The 15,309-nt window shown below is 35.9% G+C and overlaps 1 protein-coding gene across 3 annotated transcripts in view; it reads right to left on the minus strand.

Annotated features, from left to right (window-relative positions):
• Positions 1-233: 233 nt before the first annotated feature.
• Positions 234-15,309, minus strand: part of LOC105230214 (zwei Ig domain protein zig-8) — a 183,939-nt gene continuing 168,863 nt past the window's right edge. For all 3 annotated transcript variants that reach the window (XM_049449037.1, XM_049449035.1, XM_049449036.1), the window contains 2 exons: positions 13,507-13,612; positions 234-985 (listed from right to left, as the gene is read on the minus strand). In XM_049449037.1, coding sequence (XP_049304994.1) covers positions 873-985; positions 13,507-13,612 — 219 coding nt within the window. In that variant the 3' untranslated portion in view covers positions 234-872. The remainder of the gene's footprint in view (positions 986-13,506; positions 13,613-15,309) is intronic.

Raw genomic sequence — 15,309 nt, forward strand, 5'->3', positions numbered from 1 at the left:
GCGCTTAACTGCAAATGCCAGGCGCACGCTTGTAAGATAACACGCCGCACGCACGTGTCAGCAGGTGTTTGCTGCCGGGGACGTACGCGTCGTATGAGTAACACTAATTCTCAGGCCGTGTAGCACGCAAACAAATGTACCAGTGTGGGTGTGTATGTGTGCAACTCTTACGTTTCAATTGCCACTACATTTGCTTATGACCCTGTATGCGTGTGTATGGTTTTTTGGCTGAACGCGCGTGTATGTGTGTGTGTATGTTGGTATATTTGTGTGTATGTGTATTGTTGTTGTTTAAGCGTACGTATGTTTGTGCCTACATCCTATTGTTGGCATGCTTTTCTGCTGTTTCTTGTGTGCCTTATTTGCTGCTTTGTGGGTTTTTTACACTCCGCTACAACAACAACAACAATCGCTACAACAAATGCAGCTTAGTCCTTAGCCTACTCGGTTGTTTATTTCTTTTACTGCTTATTGTGTGTTTTTGTTCGTTTTTATTTGTTTTTCTTGTTGTTGTTTGCTTAGCCGCCGCTTGTTGTACACACAAATCTATGTGTTATTCTTTTTGTTTTTGCATCTAATATCTATGGATACGGTTGCCTATATAAACTTACAAGTTAAAGAAGAAATCTTTTTTAGTTTTTTTCTTTGCCGCATTAATGTACTGCACCGCCCAGTTGTTGTTGTTGCAACAATGTTACCTTTATTTTAGTCGAGTGTTGTTGTGCACAAAAATTGCTCTTTGTGCAACTTTTCATTGTCATCTTGTTTTGCGTGCGTACAATCTGTATTGATTTATTTTGCTTTATGCGCTTTTGTTTCTCATCTTCGCCTTCGTGTTGTTGCTGTTTTTGTTGCTTTTGCAAATTAACATGTCATGTGTTGTGTCCGCCAATTATAACGATACTGAAGAGCATGGCCAGTATGCAGGCTGTGTACGCTTTTCGTACTGGAGCGGATGAAGTGACAGCTGATGCGGATGATTCACCTGTGAAGGGGAGATAAAAAGAAAAGTGAAAGAAAGCGTGAGAATAAATAATATGTGTGCAAGGAGAAAGCGTAAACGGTTGTTGTAAATGTCCATATATTAAATTATATATTCACGAGTTTTTTATAAGCAACTTACTATCATCAAATAGGTACCTGTAGCTATGTAAACAGCTGTGTGGGGATTGCAAGTGATACATATAAGCGATATACATATATATAGTGTCAGTATTATTCCCAGGGCACGTTAAAGCAAATTTATACATTTTTTAGTCCCTTTAAACAAGAACAACATATGTATATTCTAGTCGGGGATTACTTGGGATTGACTGAGGTTGGCATGTAGAATACACACAATACATCTCTGATTTTTTTCTCAACTTCTATATCTCCACATCAAAAATGGCTAATGGAGTGAAAGTCGAGATCTATTGCGTGGACATAGATCTCAGGCGACCCATCAAGCTGCCGAATTATTGTAGTATTTTCTAGACAGAAGTCTCTGCGAACAGAAAAGCAGCTGAAACATCTAAGAACGCAGGAACGACATAAGTAATATCACTATCGATAGTTCAGCGGAAACTGAAGCAATAATATCAGATTGCGTTTGCTCCACTAAAAAAAGTAGCTTAATTTTACTCTTCTGAATGCGTCAAAAATGAAAATTATTATCAAAAATACATATTATTTCTACGACCGTTATCTGACAAATATATTTAAGAAAGTCGTGTGATAAATTCAAGATGACCGCGTTTCGGGGAAAGATGTTTCAAGTTTAGTAACTTGATTACAGAAATTTAAAAAACTCTTACAAATACGCTCATGTGTCCGAAACTGTTTGTTGATTTAACTTCAAGTTACCGAAAATGTTGTTAATTAGATTTGAATTCGTTAAATTGGGTAGTCGAAAAAGTCTTTTCGTATTTTGTCGATAGTTATCGTTGCAGACGTATATCTCCAGCGCTACCAATCGCATTGTGTCATACCATATAGTGTTGGAAAGGTGAGATTTTAAGCTTCAATCATTAAAACAAATAAATTCGCGGAAGTTAAAAAAAATCACGGCTGTTCAAAAATGAGTGAAAATAATGAAGAAATTCGCTATATTTTGAAATTTTTGTATAAAAAAGGGAAGAATGCCATGCAAGCCACTAATGGAATTTGTGAAGTTTACGGAGACGATGCTGTACCAGTTCGTGTAGCACAACAATGGTTCACTCGCTTCCGTTCTCAATTCGATTTACACTGATGAAAGTTTTACACTGATGGAATAATGTCTCCAGCGGAAAAATGGCAAAAAGTGGTCGACCAAAATGATACAATTTTATTAATTTATTTATTAGTATAAATATACAAAAAAATAAGTTGAAATTCGATAAGAAATAAGAAAAGGCTATCCAATATGTACAAAAATAAAACCGATTTTTTAAAATTCGGAATGTCGAACTTGTATATAACTTTGCCTTAAAAGGAAGCATATGTCCTACGCTTTTCTTTCGCTGCTCTTTAGAAACTATAAATTGGTTTCTATGTTCTTCAAACCTAATATATTCCATGTTCAATATTTATAACGTTGATCTTAAAAACACTGGGATTTGGAAAAGCATATTTGAACAAAAAAAATTATAAATTAATATCCATAAACATTTTATATTTAAATTTTTAAATTTCTTACTAATATAAAATGTAATTTTTAGTAGCCAAACGGAAACTCAAATAGCCATTTGTAGCTATAAAGCATTTCACAAACTATTAATTTTGCTGTCACTGTATTCATTATGGCTTCATTGAAATTTATGAAATATTTTCTATTTAATTTTTAATTTTTCAACCGCCGCGTACTCAAAGGCCGACTAATAATTGACAATTTCAGCGATAAAACGTGCAATTTAGGATTAATTGAAAATATAATGAAATGTGGCAATGCGCTATGAGATTTCAATGAACAAATATTGACGGCGACCACATTTAACAGTGGAATTGACAGTTAACGACATGGTTAGCCTCAGTTGGCGTGAAAAAAGCGCTAGTGAATTTTCAAATAAATTACGATAAATTCATGCAGAACCAAATGAATGGCAATGCATTAGTGCATAAATATACAAACATATACATCACTATGTATATAGTTCGGTGTACGGTGGCAAATCACATGTTGCAAGTGTTTGCACGTGCAACTAAACATATGCAAATGGCAGAAGAAATTAAATAAATAATTTATGCATTGGTTAACCCATTGCAACAATTCTAAAATATGCATAAAAGTGCAAAAATGCTGATTTGCTAATTGAATGCGGCGAATTCAATTGTAGAGACTCGAGCGCAAAACTGGGTTGAAATTAAAATTAATTACATTTCGATTTGGTAGTAAAGATAATGAGTACTTTGTCGCCGTGCAAAGGTAGAACAGCAACAATGGCGATTGAATGCATTTTTCGAAGAGAACTTTTCCACCAAAACAAAATATTACAGAAAACCAAAAACAATTTCGGCGAAATTAGAAAAAATTAAACGTGCTTCGTTTAATAGTATGGTCTTTAAAGTAGCAATGTGCAACGAAAGTTGGAAGCGAAAAAATTCGGAAACAAGAATTGCGCAACCGTACGAAACAAAACGACAGATAACTGTAATAACGGAGCTGAAAAAAACGGAACACAAATGTTTGCTACGTTCATTATCAGCTCAATTCGTCGCTAATTAACTGTAATTGTTGGCAATTTCATTTTCTCTCAGTTTCACAAAACATCGCAAACACAGACTCAGACAAGTGGAAATGCTTGTATGCGTTTTCGGGAAATCGAGAGGAAAATTGGCTAACCATAAAAAGCGGTGAAAGGCCAACTTCAATGGATTTTTTTATTACAATTACTTCAACTACAGCCGCATATCGTGGCTGTTGACCTACTTTTTGCGCAGACTGTATGTAATTTGGATTGCAGCGCCACGAAAGTAATTTGAGCATTGGCGAAACGTCTCTCCAGGGACGATTGGTGTAACTTAGATTTCAGATTTGGATTTGTAAAATGGAACAGTACACGAAGAGGCAGGCAATGATTACGGAAACTGAATTATGCTTAGTAATTAAGACTGCACCGTAAAAGGGTATTGCTTATTAGACTTCAGCTATAAGCGCGTGTTACGGGACTTTGAGCGGTTTTTATTAGTAGCCAAAATAACATTTCTAACGCAGTTCTCCTAATTATTATCTGGTAATTCGCTGGTACTAAGGTTGTCACGTTACAGCAATTTTCATGTTTTCCATCGATCTCTGAACTTGAGTTTTCAAAAAAAAAAAAAAAAAAAATGAAATCTATTTAAAGAGAGCATATAGCTTCTACTCAATTGTTTATTTTTCTCTTTTATTAGCATAGGCACCGCTTACGCGGTTATAGCTGAGTTTACAACAGCACGCCAGTCGTTCTTCCTATTAGATGTTTGGCACAAATTTGAGATTCCAAATGCAGCCAGGTCCTTCTCCATTTGATCTCTCCAATGGAGTCGAGATCTTCCTCTGTTTTGCTTCCACCTGTGGGTACTGAAAGGAATACTATCAGAGTTGGAGTGTTCTCTTCTATCCGGTTGACATGAGCTAGCCAACGTAGCCACTGTCTCTAGATCCATTGAACTATGTCAAAGTGGTCGTTTTTCTCTTACAACTCATCATTCCATCGAATGTGGCATTCACCGTTGCCAATGCGCAAAGGATCATAAATCTTCCGCAGAACCTTTATCTTGAAAACTCGTAACGTGGACTCATCAAACATTGTCATCGTCCACGCCTCTGCACCATATAGCAGGATGGGGATAATGAGCTTCTTGTAGAATTTGATCTTTGTTCGTCGAAGGAGTACTTTACTTCTCAATTGTCTACTCAGTCCGAAGGAGCACCTGTTGGCAGGAGCTATTTTGAGTTTGACTGTTGTTGATGTTAGTGCCGGTTGCAAGATAGACGCCAGGTGGCGAATGTTTGATGACCAGAGATATTTCGTCACGTCCTCGTTCACCACTAGACCCAAATGCTTGGCTTCCCTATCCATTATGGAAAAAGCAGAGCTAACGGCGCCGTTGTTATGGCCAATGTTTTTGATGGTATCGGGAGTTGCCTTGTCTGAAACCTTGTTAGGTATCGAACGGCTCGAAGAGGTCCTTTCCGATCCTGTGGAAGATTTTGGTATTGCTCAACGTCAGTTTACATAGCCGTATAAAATTTGCGGTGTTTCAAATTCAGACATCGCGGCATAAAGGCAGCTCATTTTCGTGCTGTCGAAAGCAGCTTTGAAATCGACGAAGAGGTAGTGTGTGTCGATTCTCCTTTCACGGGTCTTTTCCAAGATTTGGTGAATATCTGGTCGCATGTTGATTTGCCAGGTCTAAAGCCACACTGATAAGGTCCAATCAGTTTGTAGACCCCCTTTTCGTGATTTGGGCAGAGCACACTTAAATTCCAATCGTTGTGCATGCTTTCAACCGACCATATTTTGCAAAGAAGCTGATGCATGATTCCTATCAATTTTTCATTTGTTTATTAGTTGAGACAGTTGAGATGTTTATTGAACCACTACACTAATTGAGCTTTAAGAAAATAAGCCTCGTAGTAATATGTTTGCAGAAATATTAAAGCAAGATTTCCACTAATCAAAAGTGTGCCTTTAATCCAACATCATTTATTTATATGACAATTAACACTATTATGAGCATTAATTAATAAATAATTCTTTTGTTGAAAACATTTACTGTAACAAACTTTTCTTTAACCAATTTTTCGAAGCTTTCTTTCTGAAGAAACGTTTCTAAATATTAAGATCCTTAACTGAGCGTCCTTTCCAAAATGCTAATTAGCATGTTTTGTTAAATTAATTGACAATTAGTTGATTGTACTATTATGCAATAATTTCTTTTGCAATTAAATCGACAATGAAGATCTGTTTTTTGGTCACGTTTCCGTCCTTTGGAAAGTAGAACAAACCGTTTTTATACCAAGACAAAAACTGTTAGCATCACAATATTTCCAGAACTATTTAGGACAATGTTTTCTTTAAAACTAGTTTTTAGTTAGAAATATAAAAATTTAGAAAAAGAGTAAAAATCTGAAGCAAACTCTCACCGTCGCTATTTTGTTTTAAATTTAAGTGAAATTTTTATAAAAATTTGCTAAAATTAGTGGCGCTGGTATATTATATATTTACATACAAGGTAGTCTTAGTATAGCCGCAATTTCTTTCGGAGTTAAATTTATGTTGCTATTGATCTTAAAAGCTACCATATATGCTGTTGCCATATGTCTGATTACGAGTACTCATATATATAATTTTCACAGCTGGCAATACACTCATCTGCTTAGCGAGTAGAAAACTCGACTGCCAGAATTCAATAACGACGACAATCAAGTGCTTATAAAACCGTTAAATCGATGTATTGAATTGTAACTAGCGCTTATTATTATTTGTCAACTAATTGCCTAAGCTTATTTGAATTTAGTTGCTTAAAAGCGCTACGCTCTTTCGCATGGTAAGTTTCATGGCATTTTCTCGACAAAGGTCCTAAATGTAACTGCATTTGACCCACTTTAAAGCGCACAGCACATAGTTAGTAGATTCCTGAAGCGGAACATGTTGTGCCACATTCTTGCACTTTAATTAGAGAAACTTTGCTTTGCATTGAAATATTTAGAGAAACTATTTCTATTGTGATTGCCTAAATGAATTGCATGCCAAGTAAGAATTAGCTGAAGCCTGAAAAAAACTAATTACGTCAACAAATACACATACATATAATAGCATTTTCAAATAAATGCACCACTTGTACCAGCATTAATACAAGCATACAGACGAGTGTGTATAGCGCAGCCGCAACCAGACTTGGCAGTTAACGTCTACAGCGGGCAGCTCAATTGGCAGCTCGTACAGCATCTGGCAGCCAGTGATTTGCAAATGATTTCGCCGCAGGTGTGCGGCAATACACTCACATACATACACACTAAACCGGCATTTGAAGCTTGTGAGGCTTTAGCGCTGACATTTGCCTACTGGCGCACCGTGTCGTATGAGCAACTTCGCTGCCAACATTTCAATTGGCAGGCAAAACGTACTCGCATATGTATGTATGTATATGGGACTGTGCGCAGGCGACTGCAGGCGGGGGTGGTAATATGCTGTAGCACACTCAACAGTGCATTCAACGTTGCCGTGAGCGATGTTTGCGACGTTTACGAATAGGCAAACAAATTAAAATATATATTATGCACAATTTATTAATTGAGGTAAAGTAGTCGCAATTTTTCTTCTCAATTGCATTTGAAAGAAACCCACGCTGAATGGCGCATGTCGAGAGTCGGCTTACGTGTGTACTTACCTACATTAGCAAATGTACTATATGTGCACATGCACTGTTAATAAGTGCTGGCATTTAGCTGTGCTTGTGTAAACATTTAGCACAAATTGAGCGACAGTCGTCGTTAGCCCGGCTTGATTGCATAAATATGCTAGTACTTGCCGGTTAATTAGTTGTGATTTTTACACATCTCTTTTCGACATTTATTTTCGCCGTTCGTTCATTCATTTATTAAATGGAGCTTTTTTTTGTGTTCTACAAACAAGCATTTTCCGAGTTGAGCAGCTAGTCTATGGCTGTGGCAATTTCCCGTACTAAATTCCACTCTGTGCCATAAAGTGTTTTCATTCATTCGCTCATTCACTCATCCGCTTCTTAGTGCAATTATCTCAGCATTTGCAGTTGTATACAGAGTTTTCACAGGTGAATAGCATTACAAGTGATTCAGCAAATAAATTTACCTATATATAGTTATATTTTAGCTTTTAAAACGCTTATAATATCCTTTATATATAGGGGGCATACATACATATATATTTGTTTTTATATCTGTATGTGCACAAAGCAGAGACAGCCATTCGACTTGGTAGCAGCAAAGTTCTTTGTGCGCCAGCTACCAGCCGGTTCTATGAACTCTTGTAATTCAGGGTATTTGCCCAATCGGCAGCTGACTTTATATGAGTTGGATTGCACTGACTGGCCTGGCAAATAGTGCGATTTGAAAATTCGAGTGGCATCAACTCTATGCAATTAAATACGTCGTGAAATATTTAGTGTGCTTGGTAAACACTTTTTTTTTGGAATTTGAAAATTTATTTTCAGTAGAGCTTTTGAAAGGTTTTCATGAAAAAGTAACAGCTATTTTTTGAAGGCATTTAATAAAGTGCAACTAAGTATTTTATTAGAGTGAAACTCGAGTTAACAGTGTAGTCTACACGAGTGATATTTATTCTGTTAAGTAAAATATTTGACTATTGACAAAATACGAAAAGACTTTTTCGAATACCCAATATACGACGATAGAGTGATGACAACACCTCTTGAACATATTTTCCAGGACATAAAATCAATATTTATTTTAATATTACATTTTTTTTAATATTACATTTTCTTGAAAGAAAAATTTACTAAAAAGTATGACTTCAAAAAAGAATAATCCTGATTTATGACCAACTTATGACGTCATTCGTTCCAAACTCGCTCTGAGCTTGTAAAAATATAGACCAAAAATGATCCAAAAGCTGTTCCTAATTCATCGGTTTGACTGACTTATTTCTAGAAACGCAGCATTCTTAAGATTTGTACTTTTCCATTTACATTTTTTCATGCCAGAAAAGTAAGTAATTTTCTCTGCTTTCTCTTTGCTGCTTTCAAAACTCAAAAACTATATTTTCATACAAATATGGAGTTCTATTTTCTCTGCCTTCTTCACTATGCTCTCGTTAAGTTGTGTTAAGTTAAGTGAAGTTAAGTTAAGTTGAGTTAAGTTAAGTTAAGTCAAGTTGAGTTACGTTAAGTTAAGTTAAGTTAAGTTAAGTTAAGTCAAGTTGAGTTACGTTAAGTTAAGTTAAGTTAAGTTAAGTTAAGTTAAGTTAAGTTAAGTTAAGTTAAGTTAAGTTAAGTTAAGTTAAGTTAAGTTAAGTTAAGTTAAGTTAAGTTAAGTTAAGTTAAGTTAAGTTAAGTTAAGTTACGTTAAGTTAAGTTAAGTTGAGTTAAGTTAAGTTGAGTTAAGTTAAGTTAAGTTAAGTTAAGTTGAATGGAGTTATGTGAAGTTAAGTTATGTTACGTTAAGCTAAGTCAAGTTAAGTTGCGTTAAGTTAAGGTAAGTTATATTAAGTTATGTTAAATTAATTTGAGTTAAGTTAAGTTAAGTCAAGTTAAGTTAAGTTGAATGAAGTTAAGTTAAGTTAAGTTACGTTAAGCTAAGTCAAGTTGAGTTACGTTAAGTTAAGTAAATTTAAGATAAAGAGGTTATAAGATAAGTTATATCTATTTTAAATTGAATTAACTTAACGTAACTTAACTTGACTTAACTTAACTAATTGAGATTAGATTGCATTAAGTAAAGTAACGTTAGGTTATGTCAAGCCAAGTTAAGTGGTGAAGCTGTTTATACAAGTTCATGAATTTTTCAACAATCTGGATTTCGCTAAATGCAATAGTAAAACTCATAGAGTTACATATGTATATACATACATATATGGTATCATGACAAACGCTCCACTCATAACCTTTTTCCACATACTACTGCTCATGACCTACCTTGCATACTTGTAATATGTTAAATACAAAATGTCATTGAGTTTAATTTGAATTTCTATACAATTCACAAACGAAAGATCAAATGCTGAAAATACAATTTAATAAAATATTTTTGTGAAATGTTTTGCACCCCAAAGAATTGACAAAAAAAAAATTAATGCAACAAATGCATTTTCACATAAATTAATTAAAATCCTGCACTCACTCAACGATGCGACCTGAAATGTAATGAAATTTCTGTGGATTTCCAAATTTCATTTCGAACTAACCAATTTCTATTGACATTTCTAAATAAAATCTGTGAAATGTGAATTGAAAATGTACACCAAAAATGCCAATATTAGAAAATGGAATGAGAGAATTAGAAAACGGTTAAACCGGAGAGATTTACAAATGAATGTGGTAAACAAATTTGCGAAATTGCAGTGATAAGCATGACTTCCAGGAAACAATCGAATTAAAACAAAAAGTTGGAGAAATTAAGAGTGCTTCTCAACACGATGAATGTTGCATGCAACATTCTAAGCAAGCAACTCATTTATATGCAAACCGTTAACAATAAAAATGGTAGCTGTAATTCTTGAATGCAGAAGCATGTATTTATGTGTATGTATATGTTTTTGTATATACGAGTACATATATGCGGTTGTGGGTAAGCAAGACAGCACGGCAGCAGACAGCAAAGGGAAATAGGACAATTTCGAGACTAGATCAATTGAAAACGGTACAATGAACATTTTTTCAATACAGCTTTTTATGGAAAGGAAATCAAATTAAATTTTGTACTATTGTAAATTTATTTGCTTCACCCACACATGTGTGCGCATACACTTCAAAAACCATTTGTATATTATAGAGCTTGCTAAAATATTTGAAAGCACCAAAATTCCCACATTTCAACTAACAACTGGTATGTTTGTGAGTGCTGACAGTTGGCTTTCGACATTCTGCGTTTTCGGTTGTCAAACAGCGAATTTGCAACTTTTCCAAGCATATTGCTTGTCATTTATATGTATGGTTGTATACAACATATGCATATATATGTGTGTGTATGTGAGGAAATAAATGCGTACATATGTAAATGCCGGCATGTGACATCGATGGCAGACAATTTGATTGTGGCGCTTTGATTGACGATTTCTACATTTTTCGTTGTCCTAGCAACACAGAAAGCAAACCAATTTTGACTAAAATATTTTAAAATAAAAACTGTACCAAGATTAAAAGGCAACTACTTCAACCCTAATGCTGGCGATATTTCTGACTATCGCTAAATATTATAACGCACAGTAACCGATTATGGTATCTGATTTATCAGTGCGGTGTTTACAAATGAAAGGTCTTTTGTGGAAACTCAGCAGATTGTCGTGATGTTTGTAACACCCAAGAGGAAAAGGCTGGGACCTTAAAAATCATTTATATATTTTTTACCTCAGAGTCATAACCGAATTTCGTTTGTCTTTTGATACATTGCCGATACAAAGATTCAATTCCACGTGATCTAGGCGAAGTACTTAGTCCTACCAACAGCGGACTTTTATCAACCAAACAAGTATAGACTGTTCAATTTGTTCAACTATTTTGCTTACAAAGCAGAACTAATATCATGAAATCGCTTAAGTTGAACGATTCGGGATGTTCTGATGAAGCCTTTTGAAATTCTATGTTACGAGTTTCTTTAAGCAACTATTTAAAATAAGCTTCACAGAGAGCTTTGATAAACTCAAATACTGTATATTTTATAAAAATCAAAATCTATTTGACTGAAGTCTACAAAAGCTAATTCAACTGATTCTTACAGAAAAATTTATAGAGTCAAACTTATTTTGTGGATTTAGCGCTGTCATATTGTGGCTTCATAGCCATCTACTAATATTTTTTATTTATAAAATGTATATATTTCTGCCTCCCTTTACATACATATATACACTGCGATATATTTAACACACTCGGTAGTTTTACCAAATGGTTGCTTTTCATTCCGTTTAATATGCTTAATCTGTCTTTTATATTAGTACGCTTTCATATCAGGCACGTAAACATTTCCCCAGATCGTAACAGCTCGTAGCTCGGGGCGCACACATCACCCGCTGCTCAGAACAGACAACAAGAGTAGTGTTAGTAGAGAGCAAATTGTGATTATTCCTTCAGCACACTATTTTTATGGTTTATGTAGGTCTATATAAACTGTAAGTTGTGAATTTGTGACTATGAATGCCGGTTTGCTGGAAGCTACTGCCACTCCTAGCACCTCAGCTGTGTACTGCCGCCGTGCTGTAATGAATGCAAAGAATTAATCATTAATGTGAGCCAAGCAAACAAATTCCTAATTTAAGCGCAAATGTTTGTGCATTCTAGACAGCTTCAGTGCCCGCCACCATGCAGATAGCGCGCACTACACAACAACAATCGTACACACACATACTTGATGAGGGATTGGGTTTATCAGCTAAATCTTTACTGATTTGCTGGCATCACTATTCCGGCATATACTCGGCGCGCCGGTGCTCAGCCTCGTGTCAGTGGGTGCGGTAGGCTTTGCTGGTAAACATAACCTCAGGACTTGTTGTCATATCCTTCAACGCGTTCGTGGCACACGCGTCAAATTACCATTTCTGTGATGTTGATTTTTTGCCACTTCAGGCTGTAAGACTTGATGACTAGAGTGCCCGAGAGCGCTGCAGATGAGCACAACGCAAGTGTGGAAATAAATTGCGCGAATATTATCACAGAATTAACAATACGACGACTTACGACTGCGTGAGTGGCGCATAAAGAGAACAGGCATGCAGATAATAAAAATAAATACACAAATCATTAAGGAATAACACAGCAAATGCAAATGTAGACAAGCGGATGCGTTATTTATCCGGATTGATGAGGCATTGTATTAAAGTAATTGCCTGATTGCCGAGTGAAATTGTAAACAGGAAGTCATCGCAAATCAAAATCGCAAAGCGATGCATTAAAGAGAGGCAAAGAGAATAAAAAAGTATAATTCGAAACACAAAAGGTGCATTACTGTATAATCCATATAATGGCGTTAGTAACTTAGTATCAAAATTGTAGAAGTTCGGTCTTGCTACTGCTCGAAAATAAGCTGTTCTCTATTTAAAATATATCAAAATGTAGACGTATCAATCCTATCACATGAAATAGCACAAGATTCATGACGATATCTTTGCTATGAGTGAGCGTTCATAACATCGGAATGGATCAGCTCTAAATCACATATTTTTTATCGAAGCAGCTTCCTGGTTTAAAATCACTTATACTGTCTTATTTGTAGTCTCTCTTTATTAAATAGCCTCTCTTGAGTTCATAAACCTAAGAAAAATCGATTACCTTTCATATTTGTTCGGCAAATTAAATCTACAACTAACTTCGTTAGTGTGTATAACAAGCTAGCTATAACTTATACAGCCAAACATAAGGGACTTTTCGTAAAAATTTCTCTCAGACTATGCTTTTGGACGAGTAGCTCATTATGGTAATTTTCTTACTATCAATTATCATATCTATTCGAAAACTGGAACACAATTTGCGCAAAGATAGTTCCCAATAAACGTCAGATTGGTTAAAGCTGCTGCTGTTGGGCCAAGCTCATGTGGTCTTTGAGAAAAAAATTTAGAACGCCTGTTTTGAATCACTTTAAAAATCTATTACGTATACAGTATCGCCATTTTCACTCACAAGTGATTGAATGAGGCTTAGACACTAAAATGTTATCTGCCAAACAGAGTCGAGATTAAGAACTACAAAAATCAGCGACAAACTGCTTCACCATCACTGAACGATGAGCAATCAAGTACGCGAACAACAAAAAAGAAATATATATTTGTAAGTAAAAGAGAGAAAGTATACATTTACACTTCGTTTGTTTAACTTTTGCTGATTCGCTTTTACATTTAATCAACCCCACGTACTCACCATTTATAACGTTGAGCATCACAGTCACACTGGGGCTATTTGACGGGCTACATGTGTAATTGCCATTATCACGTTTTTTCGCTGATTCAATGATTAATGAGCCGGTCTGTATTTGCCAGTTGAATATCAACGATGCAAAGTGTCAGCGTCGGTGCCGGTGTCAGTGTCGTTGGCGTAGAAGGCGGCGGAGTAGGTGGCGGCGTCATTGAAAAACAAAGGCAACGTGACAAATCCACCAGCATCGATGAAGAAAGCCAGTGGAGCGCGCGTGAATGTCAATGACAGCACACGTATTATCCGACAAACGTTTTTTTGTTATTGTCAAGCCATTTGTTGTTGTGCATGTGAAAGAGAAAAGAAATTATTATGAAATAAGATTTGTTTAGAAATGTGTTATTCTGTTAAATAGATGTCTATGGGTTGGATTTTTTCAACCTTCTTCCTTAGAAATAATCACTACTCGCATTTCCAAGAACTTTGAGTCATATACATGGAAATAACGGTACAATCGAATATGCAAAGATTGATGTGTCGAAGTATATTCGTGTTCACATGTACGCATTCTGTGTTTTCTGGTGCGTGATTTAGGTGGTAAAGGAGAGTCGAAGTTTTTCTATGTGGCCTTCCAGGAAAATGGTACTAACTTCGCTTTACTACCCGTTTTATTTACTTTCGGATTTTTCGTATTAAGTGTTGCAGTTTTTCAAATGAATATTTTCGCAGTCAGTGTGATGTATTGCATGCAAAAGCTGTTAAGCGAGCATCTGAGCTATGAGCACGATATGAGTCCAAAATGTATACCCCCAGTCAATATAACGGGTGATTTTTTTGAGGTTAGGATTTTCATGCATTAGTATTTGACAGATCACGTGGGATTTCAGACATGGTGTCAAAGAGAAAGATGCTCAGTATGCTTTGACATTTCATCATGAATAGACTTACTAACGAGCAACGCTTGCAAATCATTGAATTTTATTACCAAAATCAGTGTTCGGTTCGAAATGTGTTTCGCGCTTTATTTTGTTCAGCGATGAGGCTCATTTCTGGTTGAATGGCTACGTAAATAAGCAAAATTGCCGCATTTGGGGTGAAGAGCAACCAGAAGCCGTTCAAGAACTGCCCATGCATCCCGAAAAATGCACTGTTTGGTGTGGTTTGTACGCTGGTGGAATCATTGGACCGTATTTTTTCAAAGATGCTGTTGGACGCAACGTTACGGTGAATGGCGATCGCTATCGTTCGATGCTAACAAACTTTTTGTTGCCAAAAATGGAAGAACTGAACTTGGTTGACATGTGGTTTCAACAAGATGGCGCTACATGCCACACAGCTCGCGATTCTATGGCCATTTTGAGGGAAAACTTCGGACAACAATTCATCTCAAGAAATGGACCCGTAAGTTGGCCACCAAGATCATGCGATTTAACGCCTTTAGACTATTTTTTGTGGGGCTACGTCAAGTCTAAAGTCTACAGAAATAAGCCAGCAACTATTCCAGCTTTGGAAGACAACATTTCCGAAGAAATTCGGGCTATTCCGGCCGAAATGCTCGAAAAAGTTGCCCAAAATTGGACTTTCCGAATGGACCACCTAAGACGCAGCCGCGGTCAACATTTAAATGAAATTATCTTCAAAAAGTAAATGTCATGAACCAATCTAACGTTTCAAATAAAGAACCGATGAGATTTTGCAAATTTTGTGCGTTTTTTTTTAAAAAAAGTTATCAAGCTCTTAAAAAATCACCCTCTATAAGCTACAACTAAGTTTTGTAAAATTCAGCGTCTTACAGTTTTGAGCTCCGAA

This window comes from Bactrocera dorsalis, chromosome 2 (genome assembly GCF_023373825.1).
Source record: "Bactrocera dorsalis isolate Fly_Bdor chromosome 2, ASM2337382v1, whole genome shotgun sequence".
Lineage (NCBI taxonomy): Eukaryota > Metazoa > Arthropoda > Insecta > Diptera > Tephritidae > Bactrocera > Bactrocera dorsalis.